The sequence below is a fragment of the Rosa chinensis genome, chromosome 4 (genome assembly GCF_002994745.2).
Source record: "Rosa chinensis cultivar Old Blush chromosome 4, RchiOBHm-V2, whole genome shotgun sequence".
NCBI classification, from domain to species: domain Eukaryota; kingdom Viridiplantae; phylum Streptophyta; class Magnoliopsida; order Rosales; family Rosaceae; genus Rosa; species Rosa chinensis.
Window position 1 is genome coordinate 27,104,111 of NC_037091.1, and position 21,173 is coordinate 27,125,283.

The 21,173-nt window shown below is 36.9% G+C and overlaps 1 protein-coding gene across 2 annotated transcripts; it reads left to right on the forward strand.

The window, feature by feature from the left end:
• Positions 1 to 6,158: 6,158 nt before the first annotated feature.
• LOC112197315 (DExH-box ATP-dependent RNA helicase DExH3) lies at positions 6,159 to 20,781 on the forward strand. 2 transcript variants are annotated; one of them, XM_024337935.2, is made up of 18 exons: positions 6,164 to 6,461; positions 6,538 to 6,780; positions 6,849 to 7,088; positions 7,590 to 7,685; positions 8,382 to 8,570; positions 8,719 to 8,878; positions 8,972 to 9,102; positions 10,262 to 10,432; positions 12,572 to 12,844; positions 14,590 to 14,784; positions 15,233 to 15,436; positions 17,257 to 17,326; positions 17,445 to 17,593; positions 17,716 to 18,024; positions 18,112 to 18,171; positions 18,786 to 18,938; positions 19,066 to 19,176; positions 19,984 to 20,781. In XM_024337935.2, the coding sequence occupies exons 1-18, from the start codon at positions 6,240 to 6,242 to the stop codon at positions 20,452 to 20,454; spliced, it is 3,447 nt and encodes a 1,148-aa protein (XP_024193703.1). In that variant the 5' UTR covers positions 6,164 to 6,239; the 3' UTR covers positions 20,455 to 20,781. The 2 variants fall into 2 exon arrangements, with proteins under 2 accessions (XP_024193704.1, XP_024193703.1); XM_024337936.2 differs by lacking the exons at positions 19,066 to 19,176; positions 19,984 to 20,781 and having other exon boundaries at positions 6,159 to 6,461; positions 18,112 to 18,266; positions 18,786 to 18,923.
• Positions 20,782 to 21,173: the final 392 nt, after the last annotated feature.

The window sequence follows — 21,173 nt, forward strand, 5'->3', positions numbered from 1 at the left end:
ATTTTTTTTTTCTATTTTTTTTTTTTTAACAAAGATTGATTTCCATTTACTAAACACGTTGTAGAAATTAGCTTATTTTTCTTTTTCTTTTTTAGAAAAAAAAATGCATACAATATCTGACATTTAACCCATTAATAATTTTGGTACCTCAACTTCAAAAAATATTATTTTGGTACCTGAAGTTTGGACCCCAATCCAACATTAGGAAACATTAGTACTTGAAACACTGTTGGCCGTTACGGAGTTAGTTAACTGACATATAATAAAGGGTAAATGGGTAATTTGAGTCTCTAATGTTATTTGTTTTTTTTTTTCCTTCACTATCTTGTCCAAATTTGCTCTGGGCACCCAGAAATTTCCTGGCCATCCATCTCACCATTCCTCACCTCTAGGCCTCATCATTTAGCCCTTCGACCCTAAGCCCGCCCTAAACCCCCCGATCCGTAGGACCGAAGCCCAACCCTGCCCTACCCTAAAATTTATATATTATTTTTATTATTTTCTATTACATAGGCTTTGTTTTCTTTAACTATTATTTTCCTTGTTACACAACAATTAATATTGATAGATTTAGAGATATAGTTAATTGAATATAACCACCTTAACTAAATTAATAAATGTTATAAGTTAATTTCTATATGTGTGTGTGTGTGTGTGTGTTAAATATGATCAACAAAACAATGAGTCTTGTATTACCTATATAATCATTTAGCTACATTTTGAGGAAAAAAATACAATGTATTTTTTTTTTTTTTGGTTATACAAAATAAGGCCCTTTTTAGCCCTATTCGGAAGGCCGGCCCTTTCGGCCCTAACGAATCGAGCTTTTCGGGCTAGTAAGGGTTAGCATATTTAAGCCCCGGCCCGACCCTACCCGGCCCTAAATTTTGTTGACTTTGACTAGGCCCGGCTCGGCCCCACCCTAAGCCCTAAAATTTAGGGTAGGGCCAGCCCTATCCTAGCCTATGATGACCCTTACTCACCTCAATGACATCAAACGCTTCCTATTTGGGTGCGAGCCTTGTCCGGGGCCGCTGCCGAGCCATCCTTCGCTTCCAAGCAAGGACATCAGTCTCTCTCTTCCCTCTACATATCTACCGTGGAGCCTTCGCCATAATCTCCAACCCCATTTTCTCAAAAGCATAAATCGTAACAAACCCATGCTCTTTTGGAACCCAAATTAGGGTTTTGATTTTCCAATATGGCTTCAGATATGATCCTAATATCAATTCTGGTTAGATTGATTCGAAAGGTGAGTTCTTGGTTTCGTTAGTGCTTTGATCCCACACGTTCTTGAAGGTTTAATCGCAAATATGAGCAATTGATTGATTTTCCGCATTGTTAGGTATATAATTGTATATTTTGATTATCCGGTTCAATTGAAATTGCATATTCTGGATTCCTGAATCCCATTTCAGTTAGGATTTCTTTCATGTTCTTCTTTCATCTTCATCGTAGGAGCTGCTCCGTCAGTAATGTTTGCTTAGAAGACCCGAATTCTAGGTTCGAGTGGAAGCCTTGTTTGTATTATGCTGGAAGCCCTGTACATGCACAAGTAGAGGTATACATACATGAAAATGAAGCAAAGCGAGAGTAACGAAGAACAACAAGGTTAAGATTAGCACACCTATGATGGAATATCCGATAGAGAAACCAGTTGATTTGAGTTTAGAGATTAGTAAAATGCGACGAGAGAGAGAGAGAGAGAGAGAGAGAGAGAGAGAGAGAGAGAGAGAGAGAGAGAGAGAGAGAGAGAGAGAGAGGGAGAATATCTTCTTCCAGTGGAGGGACAGAAATACCCCTCAAAAATTGCCAAGTGGCAAACGACGTAATGGCAAAATGGGATTCAGGTACTTATGTTGGGTTAGGAAGTGAACCTTAGGTACCAATCTAACATTTTTTTAAGTTGAGGTACTAAAGTTACTAATGGAAAGAAGTTCGGGTACAGTTCACATTTTTTTCCTTCTTTTTCTGTGTGGAAAGATTTAAGCTAATTTTTAAGGAGAATAGTTTATTGAACTACTTATTATGTCCATGATTTATGCAACAGAGAAACATTTTTATCAAAAATTGGTAAAACAAGAAAAATTGTCATTAACCACAAAAGGTGGTCAAAAGAAAAAAACAAAATTAAACCTAGGGTTTTGCCGTCCGTTTTCTTTGGCTTGCGTCAATGGTGTTCGCGGTCATTGCCTGGCGAGTTCTCTGGACTCGTGTACCTCTCCCTTCCAACCATCCGGTTGCTGCATCCTCATCTCATTGGTTTGTCAGTGGGATCCTCCCTCTTCGGGTTTTCCTCGTGCTTGTGCCACCCCCTTTAGAGATGGTGACGGATGGCGGTGCCGTGGTTTGGTGGATCCAAACCAGATGTGGGATCCAGGGATCTACCAAGTGGAGGCTTCCGGTAAGAGGTACGATCAGACTTCCTTCGGCTATAGCAAATCGGCTCCGGGTTGTTGCTGAAATCCGGCCATGGTTAGAGAAACTGATTTCGTTTTCTCTACGTCAGTGGCAATCCTAGCTTTCATGGGTATCGATAAAGAGATCGGCCCTTTCGGGTGAAGGATGGAGGCGTCGTACTTGGGCCCTTTGGTTGCAAGGGGATCCTCAGTCCGGTCTTGGTCAGGGGATGGCAGCGGTGGTGCAGTGCGGCTCGGCGTCATGGCGGTGCATCTCAAGAGGGGTGCCCTGCATTTCGGGTGTCCAGAGTTGGGTTGGAGTGAGTGTGTCCAACTGCCTAGGTGCCCATAGTAGATCTATTTGGGCCTATATTTGTGTCAAGCCGGCTTTGTCATACCTCATTGCTTCAGGCCAGAATTGGATCCGGATTTGGGATCCAGGAAACACTCAAATCCGGATCTTAGATCCGAGACAGCTGCTATTTTTGATTTGGTATTGGTTCTGGTTCTTAGGAGTTCATTTGCTAATTTTTGAGTTTTTGACACCCTTGGTTACTTTCGAACTCTTAGTGAGCGAATCACCTCTCCTTGGTGATCATATCACCGGTTACGGTTACTATTACATTTACACTGCTTTCGTGACATATGCAGTGCAGCGATGTCGTTCGGCATCAAGTCACATCATGGTTACCTTCCATTTCAGATGTATCTATGCATCTTGTTATCTTTTATTATTCTTTCTTCATTATAGATGCGTTTGTGCATCTTGTTATGCTTTTTTTTTTTTTTTTTCGATGCTTTTTTTATTTTATTTCGATGCTTTTGCATCGCTCCATGTACTCCTTAGTTTCACTTAATATAGTTTGTCGTCTTCCCTTCAAAAAAAAAAAAAGATGGACAAAAGAAAGGGTAAAATAGGAAAAATTGTGAGACTACTTGAAAAGGAAAAATAATGCGAACCATACTCGACTTTTTATCCATTAGTAACTTTGGTATCTCAACTAAAAAAATTTCAGATTGGTACCTGATGTTCAGTCCCCCATCCAACGTAAGTACCTGGATCCGTTAACTCCGTTATGGAGTCAGACAGGTGGCATATATTGAAAGGTAATTTCGTCATTTCATGTTTTATTCATTATTTTTTTCTGTAAGCGCGCAATACTCTCTCTCTCTCTCTCTCTCTCTTCTTTCTTATCTTCTTCTCTCTCTCCGAATCAACCTGCAGAGGAGAACTCCACCACCAAAAAGTCTCTAAAAACACACAATCATGCACTCACTCATAATTGAAGGAAGGATTAACAAGGCATTCCACTATATCAAATACATTCAATTTTGGAATAGTTGACCATCCCGGTTTGAGATTGTCAAAGAAATGAAGTTATACATCCAATTAACCTCAGTTGAACAACGCAGGATCAAAAATTCCATCATGATATCACATTGGGTGCGGCTATTGCCTCCCTACCATTTTCTTTGTTCACCCTATAAATATTTGAATTATTGAAAGACTATATTATCCAAATGCTGACTAATAAGTACACTAATTTTCTAAAATTTAAATCTTTAAGGAAAACTAAATACATAACTAATTAAATACAAAACTACTTAATTTCTCTTCTAATAACATTAATCTTCATCTTCTCCATCCAAATTTCAATTTATTACAATTTTCTTTTTTTTCTTTTTGTTGCGTCCTAGCCTCATCGTTAATTCGTTATTCAATTCACAAAATCATTAGTGTTAACTTCATTAAAATCTTTATAATACCTTTATAAACACCGAAAGTAAAAATTTAAAACACGAAAAAAAAAATCAATCTTTTTTTCATTGCTCATAGTAGCACTTACTATTTTTTTGAAATAAACGAACATTGAAACTGAATGGAAAAAATAAAAAAATGGAAGTAAATCAAATTATGATTTTATTAGGAAACTTTAATATATTTTAGGACGTCTTTTTAATTGATATAAATTAAATGAGAAATTTTTGTTAAACAAAATTTCTTTTTTAATTTGATATGTCATATGATAGAGGATATTTCTGGAAAGAGAAATGGGTTGGATAAGTAAATCTAATAATTGAAATTAAAATGTAGGGTGTAATAAGTAAGTAGGGTGAACAAAGAAAATTATAGGGTGACAATAGCCTCACCCTATCACATTTCAATTTTCTTAGTCTAATAATAGGCATCAATATTATCAGAATGAACTGAAACCCAACATAGGGCATAAGCTATTGTAACAAAAACCAATTTCAACAGCCCATGTAAGAAACCCAATACAAAAACACAGTTGCAATATCAATTCAATTCCGCTACGCAATTAAACATTTAGGAAGTAACTGATGAGGAAGGCAAGATGAAAGTGCCGTCATCGTCTTGGGTCAAGGTGACGACGCCTTCGACAGTTGTCAAAGCAATAAACACACATGTGTCTATGTTCCTTCTTCACTGACCCGGTTCCTTTTTAGTGCAACTAAAATCATCCAAATGACAACCATCTTATTTCTTTACAGAGACCTACATAAATCAAGGAGACCTCATGAAACACCCAAATCACTAGAAAACAAAATCTCAAAATTACCCAATGACAATTAGGTGAATCTGCAATCTTTGAGTTGATTTTGATATTATCTTCTCTCCAAACAATTGATACTGATAATCATGTTTTGTTCCTAGATGAGGTAGGGAGGATAATAACTGCAATCAGTTCGGGTTTCTTTGGTGTTCAACTTCAACCGAACGTGGGAGTAACCGTGTTTATCCTCTTCTTTTCCGCTGCATAGGTACAATTTTGCCCTTCTTTTATTTAATCTAGTTACCGTATAGTTATATAAAAGGAGGGGTATTCTATGGGTTAAAAAAAAAATATTAACCTTAAACCTTATCGGCTTAATTAATCCTGATAATGTCAAATTATAAGCTATGGAAAATCTCACAAACAGTACCTGAACTTCAAGCCACTAATAACTTTCGTACCTCAAGTTCAAAAAATATCAGATTGGTACCTAAACTTCTGACCCTGACCCAATATCATTACCTGGGAACAGTAAAATCGTTAACGGGGTTAATTTTTGAAGGGTAAATCTGTCATTTCACTGTTCATCATCTCCAAAACTATCCTCTCTCTGCAATACCAGATTTCTTCTTATTCTTCTTCTTCATACCTCATCACCACTATCAACCAACCTTTCACTTCTTCAATAGCCACCGTCTCATCCACCACCAACTCCTCTCATCTCTCACCTCTCACCTCTCCTTTGGTTGATTTGGGTTTGTGTGTGTGAGGTATGAAGAAGATAATGAAAAATCTGGGTTTGTAGAGAGAGCGGGGAGAGTTTTGGAGATGATGAACAATGAAATGACAGATTTACCCTTCAAAAATGAACTCTGTTAACGATTTTACTGTTCCTAGATACTGATATTGGGTCGGGGTCAAAAGTTCAGGTACCAATCTGATATTTTTTGAACTTGAAGTATGAAAGTTATTAGTGGCTTGAAGTTCAGGTAATGTTTGTGAGTTTTTCCCTATGAGCTAAGAACTATGCATATCGAGATTCTCTAATTTTAATTTATGTTTTCAATTTTCTCTTGCTTTTGGAAAACACAGAGAACTTTGCCAATTTCGCTTTTGATGAAAAGCAATCAGAAATTGATTGATTGCATGAATGAATTTTGAACGGGTAATGTTGCAAATTGGCCTGGATTATTGAAAGGGCAGAACCACTATGTTTAATTTGGTGTGTTTGGTTAAACAGAATAACCCCCCTTTGGGCCTTGGAATAAAGAAGTGAAATAATAAGGTGGAACTGGTGGCCATAATATGTTTTAGAAAGAGAACGATGAGAGCGGCGGCGTCTCTCCTTGTCAAATCAGTAGCCTCTTCCAACAATGCTTGTTTTCGTTCTCACCACCTCAAATTCTGTCTAGTTGTACTCCAACCACAATCACAACCACACTCTTCTTCTTCTTCTCCCATTTCGATTTCGAAGCGCGGATTTTCCGGCTACGCTGCGGAGCAGTTCTCCGACGACGAGTATGAGTGCGATTTCGAAAGCCAAAAGGTAGGTCACTGCTTTCTCTTTCAAATGTCTGTCTAGGATTGAAACACTGAATAACGACTTGTGGTTGATTTTGCAGGCTTCATCTTCCGTGGCCAACATTGACGAGTGGAAATGGAAACTGAGCCTGCTGCTGCGCAGTGACAAGGACCAAGAGATTGTTTCCAGAGATAAAAGGGATAGGAGAGACTACGAGCAAATATCTAACCTCGCCAAACGGATGGGACTTTACACTGAAATATATGGCAAAGTGGTGGTTGCCAGCAAGGTTCCTCTTCCAAACTACCGCCCCGATTTGGATGATAAGCGCCCACAAAGAGAGGTATTTATTTATTGTCTTCTTCCGCAATTCATCTCCAAGTGCTTTATGACAGACTTGTTTTTGTCCAGGTGGTTATCCCTCTTGGCTTGCAAAGGAGGGTAGAGGGTTTACTGCAAGAACACCTTGATCGTGTCCTGCTAAGTTTCCGCAACGTATCAGCCAATTCAGGTGGTGACAGTGAGCACTTCGGTCAGGTTGAAAATGATAAGCCTGATGAGAATGCAGATTCTCTTCTTGATGGGTCTGTAATGGAGAAGGTTCTTCAGCGTAGGAGTTTGCGCATGCGTAATATGCAAAGAGCTTGGCAGGTGTGTTTGCCTTGCTTTTGTCTTTTCCCTATATTATTTAATGCACACATTTCATGCGCAGCACATCATAAAACATAGCTGCAATCTTTTGTTCTGTTTGTATCATCATTTTTTTTCTTTGGTTTTTAACTCAAAAAATGGAATTAAAAAGAATAAAAATAATACAGGGAATGCCTACTGTTTCTATAAGCATGAGCGCATGATCACCTCTTCTATAAGCCACGTTACTGATGCCTCCTGCTCCATAAGCTACCCTTGCCGCCTAGAATTGGCATAGATGGAGTTGCCTGATAACCCTCTAGACAATTTGTACAACAACATAGTAATATAACTAGTGTCGTTACTTGAAATTTTTAATAAGTTCAGGCTAAGCAGCTCCAGCTAGCTCTGTATTTCTGTACTGCCTAAGATGCCTTTGATTATCTGTGATAAAATAGAAAGTAAAACCAATACTATGCTAATGTTTCTGCTCTCTTTACAACTATGTTGTTTTGTTAAAAGGAATCACCTGAAGGTAAAAAGATGCTAGAGTTCCGGAAATCACTACCATCTTTCAAAGAGAATCAGAGGTTGCTGCAAGCAATAGCACAAAATCAGGTTTAACATCAGACCTGTAGCTTCATTATCATCTAACCATGTGTTTGTTCATTCCTTTATCTTTTATCTTTTGGCTTAGTTTAAGGCACAGACTTGGTGTTGGTACTGCTCATAAATGAATTAAAATTATTACTTAGCTCTTGTTATTTACTAGTGGATAGTAGCAAATTTCTTCTTGGTTTGAAAATTTAGCAGCAACTTTATATGATATTTTGGCTCGTATCTATGAAATGTATACTACATTCAGGCATTAGTGTCTAAAAATAAATGCAAATTCACCTCATGAGTGTACATAGAAGGAGTTACAGCACTAACATTAGCAAATTTTTGTATTTTATTATATTATTGTATACGTAAAGATTTTTTAAATAGAGAAATCACATTGAAAAACAGCCATAAAGTTATCATAGAAGATCATGATTGTGTTCTTTGATAATTACACATATTCTGGATGTATATTTTACTTTAAAACATGAATTTCAAGAAACATTGCAATGAAATCATAATCCACCTTATCCGGATAAATCCAATTTAAGTGGAATTTCCTTAAAGTGCATAGACAATGAAGCCCACAGACTGCAAATATCTACTGTCCCAAAGAGAGTCCATTTCCTTACTTTTATTCTTGTTTCTTCTGTACAATATTATTTGTTGTATATCTCCACTATCATTCCCACAAATTTTTTATGTTGATAGGTAGTAGTGATATCTGGGGAGACTGGATGTGGTAAGACCACTCAGCTTCCTCAATATATACTAGAGTCAGAGATAGAATCTGGCCGTGGAGCATTCTGTAGCATTATCTGTACACAACCTCGAAGAATATCTGCTATGGCTGTTGCTGAAAGAGTGTCTGCAGAGAGGGGAGAGCCTCTTGGTGAAACAGTGAGCCTTGTCACCCTATACATAGATGCAAGCACACACAAGCACCATGATTCTGTTTACGTTATTAAAAAAAAAAAAAAGATGCAGACTTTTCAAATTGAAAACTTCTTTATTCTTCTGCTATACCACAACAGATATTTTTTGGTAGGTGGGCTATAAAGTTCGATTAGAGGGAATGAAAGGAAAAAATACGCATCTCCTTTTCTGTACCAGTGGTATTCTACTTCGCCGTCTGTTGAGTGATCGGAACTTGAGTGGTGTAACACATGTTTTTGTTGATGAAATTCATGAACGAGGCATGAATGAAGGTGCACTTCTTTACATGTCTATTTAAATGTTTAATTCTGCAGAAAAACCGCATCATAATTTTACTTTTCACTTTGCACAACTTTTTGTTGCAGACTTCTTGTTGATTGTATTGAAAGATCTGCTTCCACGCCGTCGGGATCTAAGATTGGTTTTGATGAGTGCCACTCTGAATGCGGAGCTATTTTCAAATTTTTTTGGAGGAGCACCAACAATTCACATTCCGGTTAGTTAAATCTGAGTTTTTTTTCAGGGGTATCTAGTGTCTGGAGATTGTATCAGCCATATGAATTTATATCACTTTAATTAGTTTCCTTACTTCGGATTAGAAATGGGGATATCAATATTAGAGAGCTAGATGTGGAGATAAAGAGTAGTTTTAATCTATGCAATGTTATTTTAACTGATTGTAAATGTTATGCTGTGGAAGTCATAGTGCATTAGAATATGTGTTATAAACTGCATAAGAAAAGTCCAAGAAATTTGCTGCAAGTAAATTGAAATAGTGAATTCCTCCCCACAAAAAAAAAAAAAAAAAAAACAGTAGAGTGATAGCTATTTATCAGTAAGTATGACAAGTGTGATGTGTTTCAATAACTGAGGCAACCTGAGAGTTGATGTGAAAGCAATTTACCGATAGATGTTCTTCAAAGGAGAAGACCAGGAAGTTGTTTTTCCCGTCACTGGTGCGTTTTATGCAAAGCTCAAGGGGCTGATCATGTCTTCGTGCATTGTGAAGTGGCTAATTTCTTATGGAAAAATTATTTAGGGAGGCAAGAATGGACTGGAAAACTCCATTAGAGAGAAGCGACTTGCTAAGAGAAAACCCTATAGCTTTTGCTAAAGGGAAAAAGGCCAGGAACCCTTCGGGGTTGTGGGGTGCTAGCTGTAGTTTGGGTGGTCTGGATGGAAAGAAATAAAAGATTATTTGAAAACTATGGAGGGGTGGAGAGGGAAGACCTGTGGGAGAGAGTCAGGTTCTGGGCATCCTTATGGGTTTCTATTTCTAAGGAATTCAAGGATTATAATCTTTCTTCCATTATTCTTAACTGGCAAGCAGCTGTAGTATAAGCCCCTAAGCATTGATTAGTATTATTAGACGAGATGCTAGGCCTATAGCCCTAGCTGCCCTCTTTAGATTTTTAAAGTGGACTCCTTGTCCGTCTCCCTGTAACTCGATTTTTGCTTTTTCAATAAAAAGTTGTTTCTTCTCAAAAAAAAAAATTTACCGATAGATGTTTTTAATTTCATTTTGGAAAATAATTTGGGTTCTATGTTGTACCATTCATTATCATTATATTCCTTTTACTATTCTATCAAGTAATGTAAAGATTTTGTCGTGGAAGCTTTTCACTCTTCTAAAAATTTATTTGTATGCTATTCAGGGTTTCACATATCCAGTGAAAGCACACTTTTTGGAAGATGTACTGGAAATGACTGGGTATAAGCTGACTTCTTTCAACCAAATTGATGACTATGGCCAAGACAAACTGTGGAAAACGCAGAAGCAGTTAGCGCCTCGGAAAAGGAAAAATCAGATCACTGCTCTAGTTGAGGTATGATGCTATTTTGGAACAGTATCATGAGTTAGGTTGATTTGCATTAGTGCCATTGGAAGATCTTGTGGAATTTCAATGATCATTTAGTGATGGGTTAACTTTCTTGCTACTTTTTTCTTTTTGCTTTTCTTTTCCTTATATGTTCATTCTCTTTTCTTGCTAATTTTGAAACTCCATTCTGCATTGTCTTCAACAATATCTTTTTGGGAATCTGATAATAGAAAAAAGGTGAAAAGGTCAAATGGGCAGAGGAAAGATTGTCTTTCCATGGGGTGGAGGTTCCTCATTCTGTCAGTTTTCAGTAGCATTCTTACTTTGTCTCTTCATGAGAATCCCAATTAGGGTAGCTACGGTTATATAAAAAATTGGTAAGAGATTTCCTTACGAGTGGTGAAGAAGGATTATCGAATCAGTTGCCATCTTGTGCAGAAACTGAAGGAGAAAGTTAGGTTAGCTTTTGAAAATTGTTAAAAAGAAAATGGTCATTACTTGGAAAATAGGGCCTTAAAGTTGATTTGAGACTGAAGTGCTCCTACTCATTTGATCGTTGATTCATGGAAATCTACTGATATGTCACCTCTGTTGGTGTATTTTGCATAAAATGGGGGTGGAATGTGGATCATATATTTTACATTGTTAAAGATGTTCTCAATTATTGGAGGCGTTTGTTGTGGTGGTTTATTCTCAAAATTGCTACTCTTTCTTGCAAAATATTTTTGTTGGTGGGGAAAACAAGGAGGTTACACTTTGTACATCCGGGGTGTTGGCTTTTATGTCGAGCGTATGGCTGCGAAGGAATTAGAGTTTCTTTGGTTGCGAGGAGTTAATTATACTTTGGGATTGAATCAATTGCTTAGCTTTGAGCTGGGCATATTTTGCATAAAGTCAAAGAATTGATTAACTTCTTGATTGGGTTTTAATGTGTTTGTGGATATTCATTTTCATCTGTTGCGTATAAGAACATGAAACCTAGCGTTCTCCATTTCTACCTTCGGCTTTCCGTAAAAAAACTAAATAATTTTGGCTTGGTTGGTGGCTCTTTGGAGGGTCAACACTGGTGGTCATGTTCAAAAGAGAAGGCCTTTTATTTGTTCTGAGCCGTTGGTTTCCAGGTTTTGGGGAAAGAAAGCTAAAACCATAGGGTGGTTGCTTGCTGTAGGCAGTTTTTTGGTCATTTGAATGGAGCAGAATATATTAGGATTATACTGGGATTTGGCAGATGAACTCTAGCATAGAATGCGTTCTTTCTGAATTAATCTTTGCGTTTTGTGCCTTTTTTTCCTGGTATTTTGTTATTATTTGGTATTCTTATATGTTTCCTACAAAAAGAAATATGACCATCATATCTAATGCTCTGGCACACTGAACCCAATGAATCTTCAGGGTTGGTGTGGGAACACGTTGGAGGATTTCATATTGTTGGAATTAACAGTAGTATATATTATTGAAGTATGTTTTTTGTTTTAAACATGGTTTCAGATACAGCAATGTTTGTAGTACTTAGCTTACTAAGAAAGAAATGTGGATGCCGCCTAGCGGTAGGGTGAAGCTAAGTGTCGTCGGATTTATCCTCCGGTGGCAAGATAGTAGGAAAGCTGTGCAATTGGTAATAATGCTATGTTGTAATCAGGTTACATATCGAGTTATCTTTCCGTTATGTCAAAGCAAATGGAGTAGCTAGTAGAGCACTCTTTGCTAGTTGGTGCTTGTTAGATAACATGGTTTTTGTAGAGATTCCTGATATTATTTCGGGGTATACTGTAGGTGCTTATTGTAATCAGGGGTTTAGGCTCAATGTCCCCCCGTCCCCCCCTTGTATTCAGTAGTTTCATTAATCAAGGCTTGAGGGCAGCCGCACCAGCCCTTTATTAAAAAAAAAAAAAAATGTGGATGCCGGAAAAAAGTTACATACAGTACCTTATTTGTCATTTACAATATATTGTATTATTTACTCTTTCAGATTGTCCCATATATTGTTAAGATAAGCAGAACAAACTCAAAATTCCAATATTTTTCTTTTTGTTGTTATGTTCTGCAACATATTATGAATTGTGGGAAAACAAAAGGCTGCATGTGTAATTTTGATGCTATGCATGAAGTTAGTTTGGTCTCACCTATTTTATGACTTTTACACAGGATGCTCTTAGTAAATCGAGTTTTGAGAATTATAGCCCCAGAGCACGCGATTCATTATCATGTTGGACGGCTGATTGCATAGGATTTAATCTTATTGAAGCAGTTTTATGTCATATATGTCGGAAGGAACGGCCAGGTGCTGTCTTAGTATTCATGACTGGGTGGGAGGATATCAGCTGTTTGAGGGATCAACTTAAAGCCCATCCTCTTTTAGGTGATCCTAACAGGGTTTTGCTTATCACATGCCATGGGTCAATGACCACGTCTGAACAGGTTAGTTTATTTCAATATCTGCCTTTACATCAGCATCTCATGAAGCTTCAGGATATCATGGCGTAAATGTGTTCAAGGCTATCAACATGCTTGAAAATGGAAAAAGTTATCTAAAAGAAGTGCTTTAGCTGCACATGTTTGGCTGTTACATGGTGTAAAAGAGTACAATTTGTACCTAGGATTATCTTGTGATGTTAGAAGTGGACAAGTGGTTATGGTTAAATACCAAAAAAAAAAAAAAAAAAAAAAAGGAAAAAGAAACTCAGAATTCTGATTTCTGAGTTTCCTTTGGGCATCAGTCACTTCTGATTCAGGGACTCCATTTTGGCAGGATCACCTCACTAATGTATAGGAATTAAGGTTTTGTATTAGGTGGTTTGCTTGTTTTTCTCAAATTTGTTTGTTGTGTGAAGCTTTGATGATCCCTGAGGTATCTTTATTATGAGTTCTTGTCCACTGCTGTGTAGTCTCTCGTTTTTGTTAGCACTGAAGTTTTGTTATTGAAAAAGAAATAAAACAACCACAAAAAAAAAAAAAAAAAAAATTCTCTCTCCCACTCAAGCTAATGGTTTCCATAAAAATGTGCCACCTTTTCCTTCTTAGCAAAACAAAGAGTTTACTCACTTTATTGATTGACCTGCAGCATAAACTTCAACATGTTTAACAATTTGTTTATAATTTGTTTAATAATCACAAGTGATGGTGCTCAGCACTTGTTTTTTCTTGGCTGTTTCTCACGTGGTTTGTGTTTCCTTGTGGATTTGTCCACTCTGTTAGGGCATCTCCAATCAGTGTCATTTAGGGGGCGCTAAACCAGTTTTTAGCCCCTACAGCTCTTCACAAATTATAGGATTTTCTTTTCCAACAATGAGGTGCTATTTCAGATTTTTTTCGCTCAGTTATTCTAAATACTAATATCATTTAATAATTTATAAACAACTAGGTTTCAAATAATCCAATATAGATTATAATCATCAGATATATATTTTTTTTTGGGTATTTTTTTTCTATATATTTTTGAATAAATATATGCAAGTTTTATCAACTGTCTGGTTGGTATTCAGGATTAACTGCGGCAGTAAATCTTAGTTATATGTTTCTTTTTTTTGACATTGGATTAAATTTAATCAAGACTGGTCATTTCCAATTTCTTTAATCCTGACAATAGATTTTATGGCTATTGGAGTGCCGCTACAACACAAACTCAGCACCAAGTGAGACCCAGTTCATCAGTTTCTCAGTGCCACCCATATTTAATGCACAAATCAACGCACACCACCTGGCTGCTATGCCTTCTGGAGCCATTTATGTTTCATCCTTCAATATGGAAAAAATTTGTTCCACCATTTGGTTGGTGCCATTTATTTTTGAGTTGTTGTTATCTACTTGGATCCTATTCACCAAGGAGCACTTTAACTGCCCAGGAACTGGGCGAGAAAGTAATCTCCAATTTATTATTTTAGAATTTTATTGTATGATGGCAGTGATTGCATCTGCTATAAGCTGCAGATGCACAATGTGCAGGCCCTGGCTCCCAGGGTAGAGTCTTCCCTACGGCCCATTTCTTATGGCTTTTGACTCCCCTTTTTAACGTTAGAGATGGCCAAAAGTTAAAAAAGTCACATATATGACATGGAATAAGGGTTGGAGATGCCCATATGTAGTTTATCCTTGTATTAATGATATGCTATTTCCTATTAAGAAAAGAAAAAGATCACTGCTCATCAGCCTTCTTTTCCCTGTAGAACCTCATTTTCGCGAGACCGCCTCCTAATGTACGTAAAATTGTTCTTGCTACTAATATGGCAGAAGCAAGCATTACAATCAATGATGTAGTTTTTGTGGTGGATTGTGGAAAAGCAAAAGAGACCACATATGATGCTTTGAATAATACACCTTGTCTACTACCTTCTTGGATATCCCAAGCATCTGCTCGGCAAGTAAGTCTTTGTACCTTAGGCCACTTTACCACTAGTTTTCTGTATATTTATAGCACTAAATTCTTTTGCATCATAATCCACTGATTCTTTTGTCTCTTCCTCATTTTTTTTTTCTCCATTTGGAGTTTGCCTGAAAAGTCATCTCATAACCACATAACTTCAAACTGAATGTGATCTTTGTTTTGTACCTTGTGTGTGAATGGATGTGATTGCTTATGTGTAGTTGATACTATTTGCTTGTCCACAATTTCATTCATGCCCATGTATTTTGATAGGCATCGAGTGTTTTGACGAACCAGCATTAGTATTTTTTGTACTGCTTTAAGAATGTTACCGACATCCCTTATGCTTCTTCTATTTCACCTTTGTATATAATTATTTGCTAGGCCTTATCTAGCGAATATGAAAAAGAATTACTTATGTCCTGCTGTACTGTACTTGGTTGCAGAGAAGGGGAAGGGCTGGCCGGGTGCAGCCAGGCGAATGTTACCACCTTTACCCCAAATGTGTGTATCATGCGTTTGCAGAATACCAACTTCCTGAACTCCTAAGGACTCCTTTGAATTCTCTCTGCTTGCAAATCAAAAGTTTGCAGGTCGGTAGTATAGGAGAATTCTTGTCAGCTGCCCTGCAACCGCCTGAACCCCTTGCTGTAAGTGCTGTTTCTTGATCGTATTGTTTGAAATTTCTATTCAATGCCCATATTAATGTCTTGAATGATTAGCGTATTGTTGATGTAATGAATGACAAAAGTTGAATTTAAGAGAAGAACTCAGAATAGATATTCAATATTGTGCATATCCCAGATTTCTGTCACTGTTGCGTTGTGATATTAATTCTTGGAAACCCACAATGTGGTCCCTTTTGCCTGATGGGAGAATCCTGGTACAGTAGTAGCATAATGAACTGACAGACTCGAAAGTAAACTGGACCGTTAGTCATACATAAGATGAATTCTGCCTGAATTCGACATTTTTGTAATATTCTGTTGTTTATTTCTCATGTATTTCATTTATGCTTTTCTTACATTTCTATTATGCATGTAAAAGGATGTATGGTAGGATTCTTGAAACATTAGTAAGGTCACTTACCAAATTTACTAATAAGGACACGCACGCTCCGTCACTCACCTACTGACAAATGCAAAGGACCAAGATAATGAGGATATCTTTAAATAAAAAATTTAGATCTGAACTTGACCAATAATTATTATTACTTTGGTTTTCCGGCAGCCTAACCTGGAGGCAATTATTACTTAACCTACGTCTGTTACAGCTACCTGAGTGCTAGGCCTCTTTCGGTTTTGGTTTCTTATTGGTTGACAAATCAACTTGAGACAAAAACATGTGTATGATCAAAAACTTGACGGTCAAGACTGGGGATGAGTGGTTGTTGAAGGAAAATCTTGAGGAAAAGGAGTAATTCCACGATGAATTTCTTTTAGTTCAAATAATCTTGATTGGACGCTAAACTAATGAAATAGTGCAATTTAAGTTTATTTTCAAACTAGTAATGTCTTTTCTTATGACAAAGAATTTTGACAGTGTTGCGCAATATATGTACATACGTAGGTGAACACTGTGTGTGTGTGTGTGTGTTATAGACATACAGGTGAAAAAAGGGGATTCAACTATTTGCCTTAGTAGTACTCCCGTTGGTTTTTAGTAGTTTAAGGGAGTTTTTTTATGGGGAGCTCCTTTGTTTGTTTTTTTGATATGTATATATATATATATATATATATATATATATATATTTATATTTATAGCTAGATAGCAGTGGGGCGGTTTGTTGTTGCAGATTGGTACAATTAAGGGTCAACAACTCCTGTATCAAATTTGTTTGCCTTTTCATCAGTGCATTTTATATGAAGATGGGGTGAGAGAATGAATCGTGTTTATTGATGTGAGTTTTCTGGGTTATGTGGATGCATCATATCAGAAGAATCTTTTAGGGTATAGTGGGGTGGGAGGTGACGAGATTTGGGATGTGGTGTATTTTGGTCTGAATGGATTATATCTGACTTCAGCAACTATTTTTCATCTATTATGCTAAATTGGCTTGCAGTAGCGAAGTGAGGCTTACCTTCCCTTGTCTTTGAGTATATTCTTTCAAATTTGTATATTAGTCTCCCTGAGCTTTTGTAGGTTCTTTGTGTGAATGTCGACTGAGTCCACCTCCTGTATATAGTTGTTTTAATTGTTAATAGAAGGGAAAAAAAAAACAAAAAAAAAAAATTAGGCAGGCCTCCTACTTGTCTCTGAACTCTTCTGGTCCCAAATGCAATCAATTTTATTCTTTTGGCGAACTGTTTTATGTGACCCAATTTTCCATTGAGTCAAAGAAATATAACTTGGCAGTTTTACTTTTACAGCTCATAGAGGCCTTGTTCATTTCCGTTTTCCTAGTTGTGTATATAGTATTTCATTGTATTTTTTTTTTAAACACACAAATTGACAATTCTATTTATGACAGGTTCAAAATGCTGTTGGCTTTCTCAAGTTGATTGGGGCATTGGATGAGAATGAAAATTTGACAAATCTCGGTTAGTCTGTGTCCTGAATGAAGTTGTATTACGTAATGTGTAACTAAATTCTATTATCATCTTCTAATGATTCAGATTTTTTATTTCTCGATCTTATTTCGTTTTGTTTCTTTATCAGGAAAATATTTGTCAATGCTTCCAGTAGATCCCAAACTAGGGAAAATGCTGATTATGGGTGCTGTATTTCATTGCTTTGATCCTGTTCTTACAATAGTGTCTGGGCTAAGTGTCCGGGATCCATTCCTTTTGCCTCAAGACAAAAAAGATGTGAGTGCAGAATTCCATATGATAATCTGTTTGTGCATTTAAAGTTTCTTCCTTGGCATGTGTAGAAGTGTTTATCTAAGTGAGCTATAGTCTTCATAACTTGGCATCTCTGTACAATTCAGTTAGCGGGGACAGCAAAATCTAGATTCTCTGCAAAAGATTATAGTGATCATATGGCTCTTGTTCGTGCATATGAAGGATGGAAAGATGCAGAAAGAGAAGGATCAGCATATGAATACTGCTGGAGAAATTTTCTCTCTGCCCAGACACTTCAAGCTATTCATTCTCTTCGTAAGCAGTTTAGCTACATCTTAAGAGACGCTGGCTTGGTGGATGCAGATGCAAGCGTTAACAACAAGCTAAGTCACAATCAGTCATTGGTCCGCGCAATCATATGTTCCGGACTATTCCCTGGCATAGCATCTGTAGTGGTGTGATTTCTCTACTTGAAAATTTACTTTCATTGAGTAATCTCTTAGTTCTCAGTTCTTTGACTATTCATCTCACCTTATCTGCAGCACCGAGAGACATCCATGTCTTTCAAAACTATGGATGATGGCCAGGTTTTACTATATGCTGTAAGTTGCTCAAAGCTGGTTTTTGATAATCTACAGATAAATTGGAACTCATTCAAACTGTGTATAGTCTGTTACATTGGAATCTTCCCCAGCTGGTATAAATACATATAGGCAATCATTGCAAATAATAATCTCTAATTTGTTTCTGGTTATCCTCATATCATTCACGTTAATTGAATTCAAAAGAGAGTTCTAAATGAAAATTCTTACCCAAGATTTCTAGTTATCACCTACACAAATCTTTACCCAAGACATTGCTATTTTTCCAAGTTTGTTTATTGAGCAGTTAGACATCGCTTTAAAATTAACAAAAAACAAATTTAAATAGAATGGGAGTGAAATTCACACTCCCCTTTTGACAATCCACACTCCATGTTTTCTTTTTTAGCAACTTAAATTTGTCTTTAGTAACTTTTTTGTCTTTTATAAGAATTTCAACCAAAAAAGGAACAGAGTTTGGATTACAAATTGGGGAGTGTGAATTTCATTCTCGTAGATAAAAGGTGATTGTTATGTGAAAAGATTTTCTACTAATTTTTATGTTCTGTGTATACTGTGTCTCTTTCTAACACCTTTAAGGTTCCAAGTAATTAATTGTATGGTCTCAATTTCAGAATTCTGTAAATGCACGTTACCAAACAATTCCCTACCCTTGGCTGGTCTTTGGTGAAAAAGTAAAGGTCAACACAGTTTTCATACGCGATTCTACTGGTGTCTCTGATTCCATTTTGATCCTTTTTGGTGGTGCCCTAAACCATGGTATCCAGGTTTGTTTTTTAATGACTTTCATCCCAGGGATTTCGTTTGTGATCATGTGATCCGTTTCTTCTCTTTCTCTTAATTTGTTCCTCTGTGTTTTTTTTTTCTCCTCTCTCTCTCTCTCTCTCACCTTAGGCTGGGCATTTGAAAATGTTGGACGGCTATATTGACTTCTTCATGGATCCTAGTTTGATGGACTGCTATTTGAAGCTTAAAGAAGAGCTTAATGAGCTTATTCAGAAGAAGGTGAGTTTGGATATGATTTTACTTGGAGAAAAAACATGTCATACATCATCCGCAACCCATCCGGATTTGTTACGCTCATTTTTTCCCTGAAATCTTGCAATCATAGAAGTATATTGGATCAATCTATTGAGGGTCAACGTAGTTGTTTCTGGGTGTGTTACTCTGACTAAGTTTAGTCATAGAATGGTTACCTGCTACTTTCTCTGTAGCTGTGCACTTCATGAACTTGCAAGGATAAACATAGATGAATGGGGACCTTAAAAGAAGGCTCTTTTGTTTGAAGTTCTTTTTATCTGCTTATATCAATGTCTTTTCTGTAGTTTGTCATTACAAAAACTTTGAAACAATGGTTTGCATTTTTTAAGAACTTTAATTTCAACTTTCTTTTCTTTCAGATGGACTTTCCTACCTTTGCATGCATCATTATGCTTATCGGACTAATGAACTATTAGAAATTTTTGTTCAAGAGTTAAGACCTTGCCAATTTTGGTGCTCTTGGCCTTTAGTACTGGATACATACACGTTAATACATCAGTTCAATTAAGGAATAAGCAATGCTATCTTTGGAAACAATGACTATTGTTCACTGGTATCCATGTTCTGGTAACAATGACTATTGTTCACTGGTATCCATGTTCTGGTATACTGAGTTCCACAGTTCCAGCATTATGTGTCCTCCTAGCATGCCCTGAATTTAGTAAAATTTGTTGTTTTGATCTAGTGTGGCAGAGAATTGAAACTTTAAACGAACAAAAATGAAGTGATTCTAGGTCTGCTTGAGTGATATTCCATTTCTATATGATGCAGCTTCAAGATCCAAGCCTCGATATCCACAAGGAAGGAAAGTATCTCGTACTTGCTGTTCAAGAGCTGGTATCTGGAGATCAAAGTGAAGGAAGATTTGTGTTTGGCCGTGAAAACAGGAAGCCAAAGGAGTCCGGTGATAACAGCAGATTCACAAGGGATGGAACCAATCCTAAGAGTTTGCTACAAACTCTATTGATGAGAGCAGGACATTCACCTCCAAAATACAAAACCAAGCACCTCAAGACAAATGAGTTCAGAGCACTTGTGGAGTTCAAGGGCATGCAATTTGTTGGGAAGCCCAAGAAAAATAAGCAGCTTGCCGAAAGGGATGCTGCCATAGAAGCACTGGCCTGGTTGACTCACACCTCAGACAACAGTCGTGATGAAGATGACAACTCCCCACCTGATGTCACTAACAACATGCTGAAACTTCTGGGGAAACGTAGAAGATCAAAGCGCCACTCTGGTTAATCTAGAAGATCAAGCTGCTGCCGTAGGACAGGAGTTGACAGTGGTATTGATATGGAAGTGCAGGGTACCCTAGTTAAATCCGGATTGAAACAGGTTGTGGGACTTTGTCAAATACCAAAGAACTATTTAGATGCAGTTTGAAAAAGAAAAAGCCTTTTATCTCAATGAGATTATTGGGTGTAATTGTAATCATTAGCATATGTAAATACACAGCAGGATTCTATATATCAGAGAGGTGTCATAGGTAGTTCCATGAAATCCATTATTTTCATGAAATTTCGACAGCATTTGGTGGTTCATGAGGATGGTTTACTATTATTATTATTACACACACACACACAGAGCAGGATTCTATATATCAGAGGTGTCATAGGTAGTTCCATGAAATCCATTATTTTCATGAAATTTCGACAGCATTTGGTGGTTCATGAGGATGGTTTACTATTATTATTATTACACCACAGCAGGATCTTCTATATATCAGAGGTGTCATAGGTAGTTCCATGAAATCCATTATTTTCATGAAATTTCGACAGCATTTGGTGGTTCACGAGGATGGTTTACTATTATTATTATTACACACACACACACACACACACACACACATATATATATATATATATATATATATATAATATTTTGAGATATCCCTGGAAGGATTTTATTTTATTTTATTTATTTATTTTTTCTTCTTCTCAAAATTGTTATCTTGCATGCAA

Bases quoted from the DNA above. Each gene is read 5' to 3' on its own strand.
- LOC112197315 (XM_024337935.2), top strand. From the start codon at position 6,240: ATGAGAGCGGCGGCGTCTCTCCTTGTCAAATCAGTAGCCTCTTCCAAC. The intron at 8,879-8,971 runs GTGCACTTCTTT...TTTTTGTTGCAG, and splicing joins TGAACGAGGCATGAATGAAG to ACTTCTTGTTGATTGTATTG. The intron at 15,437-17,256 runs GTAAGTGCTGTT...TATTTATGACAG, and splicing joins AACCGCCTGAACCCCTTGCT to GTTCAAAATGCTGTTGGCTT.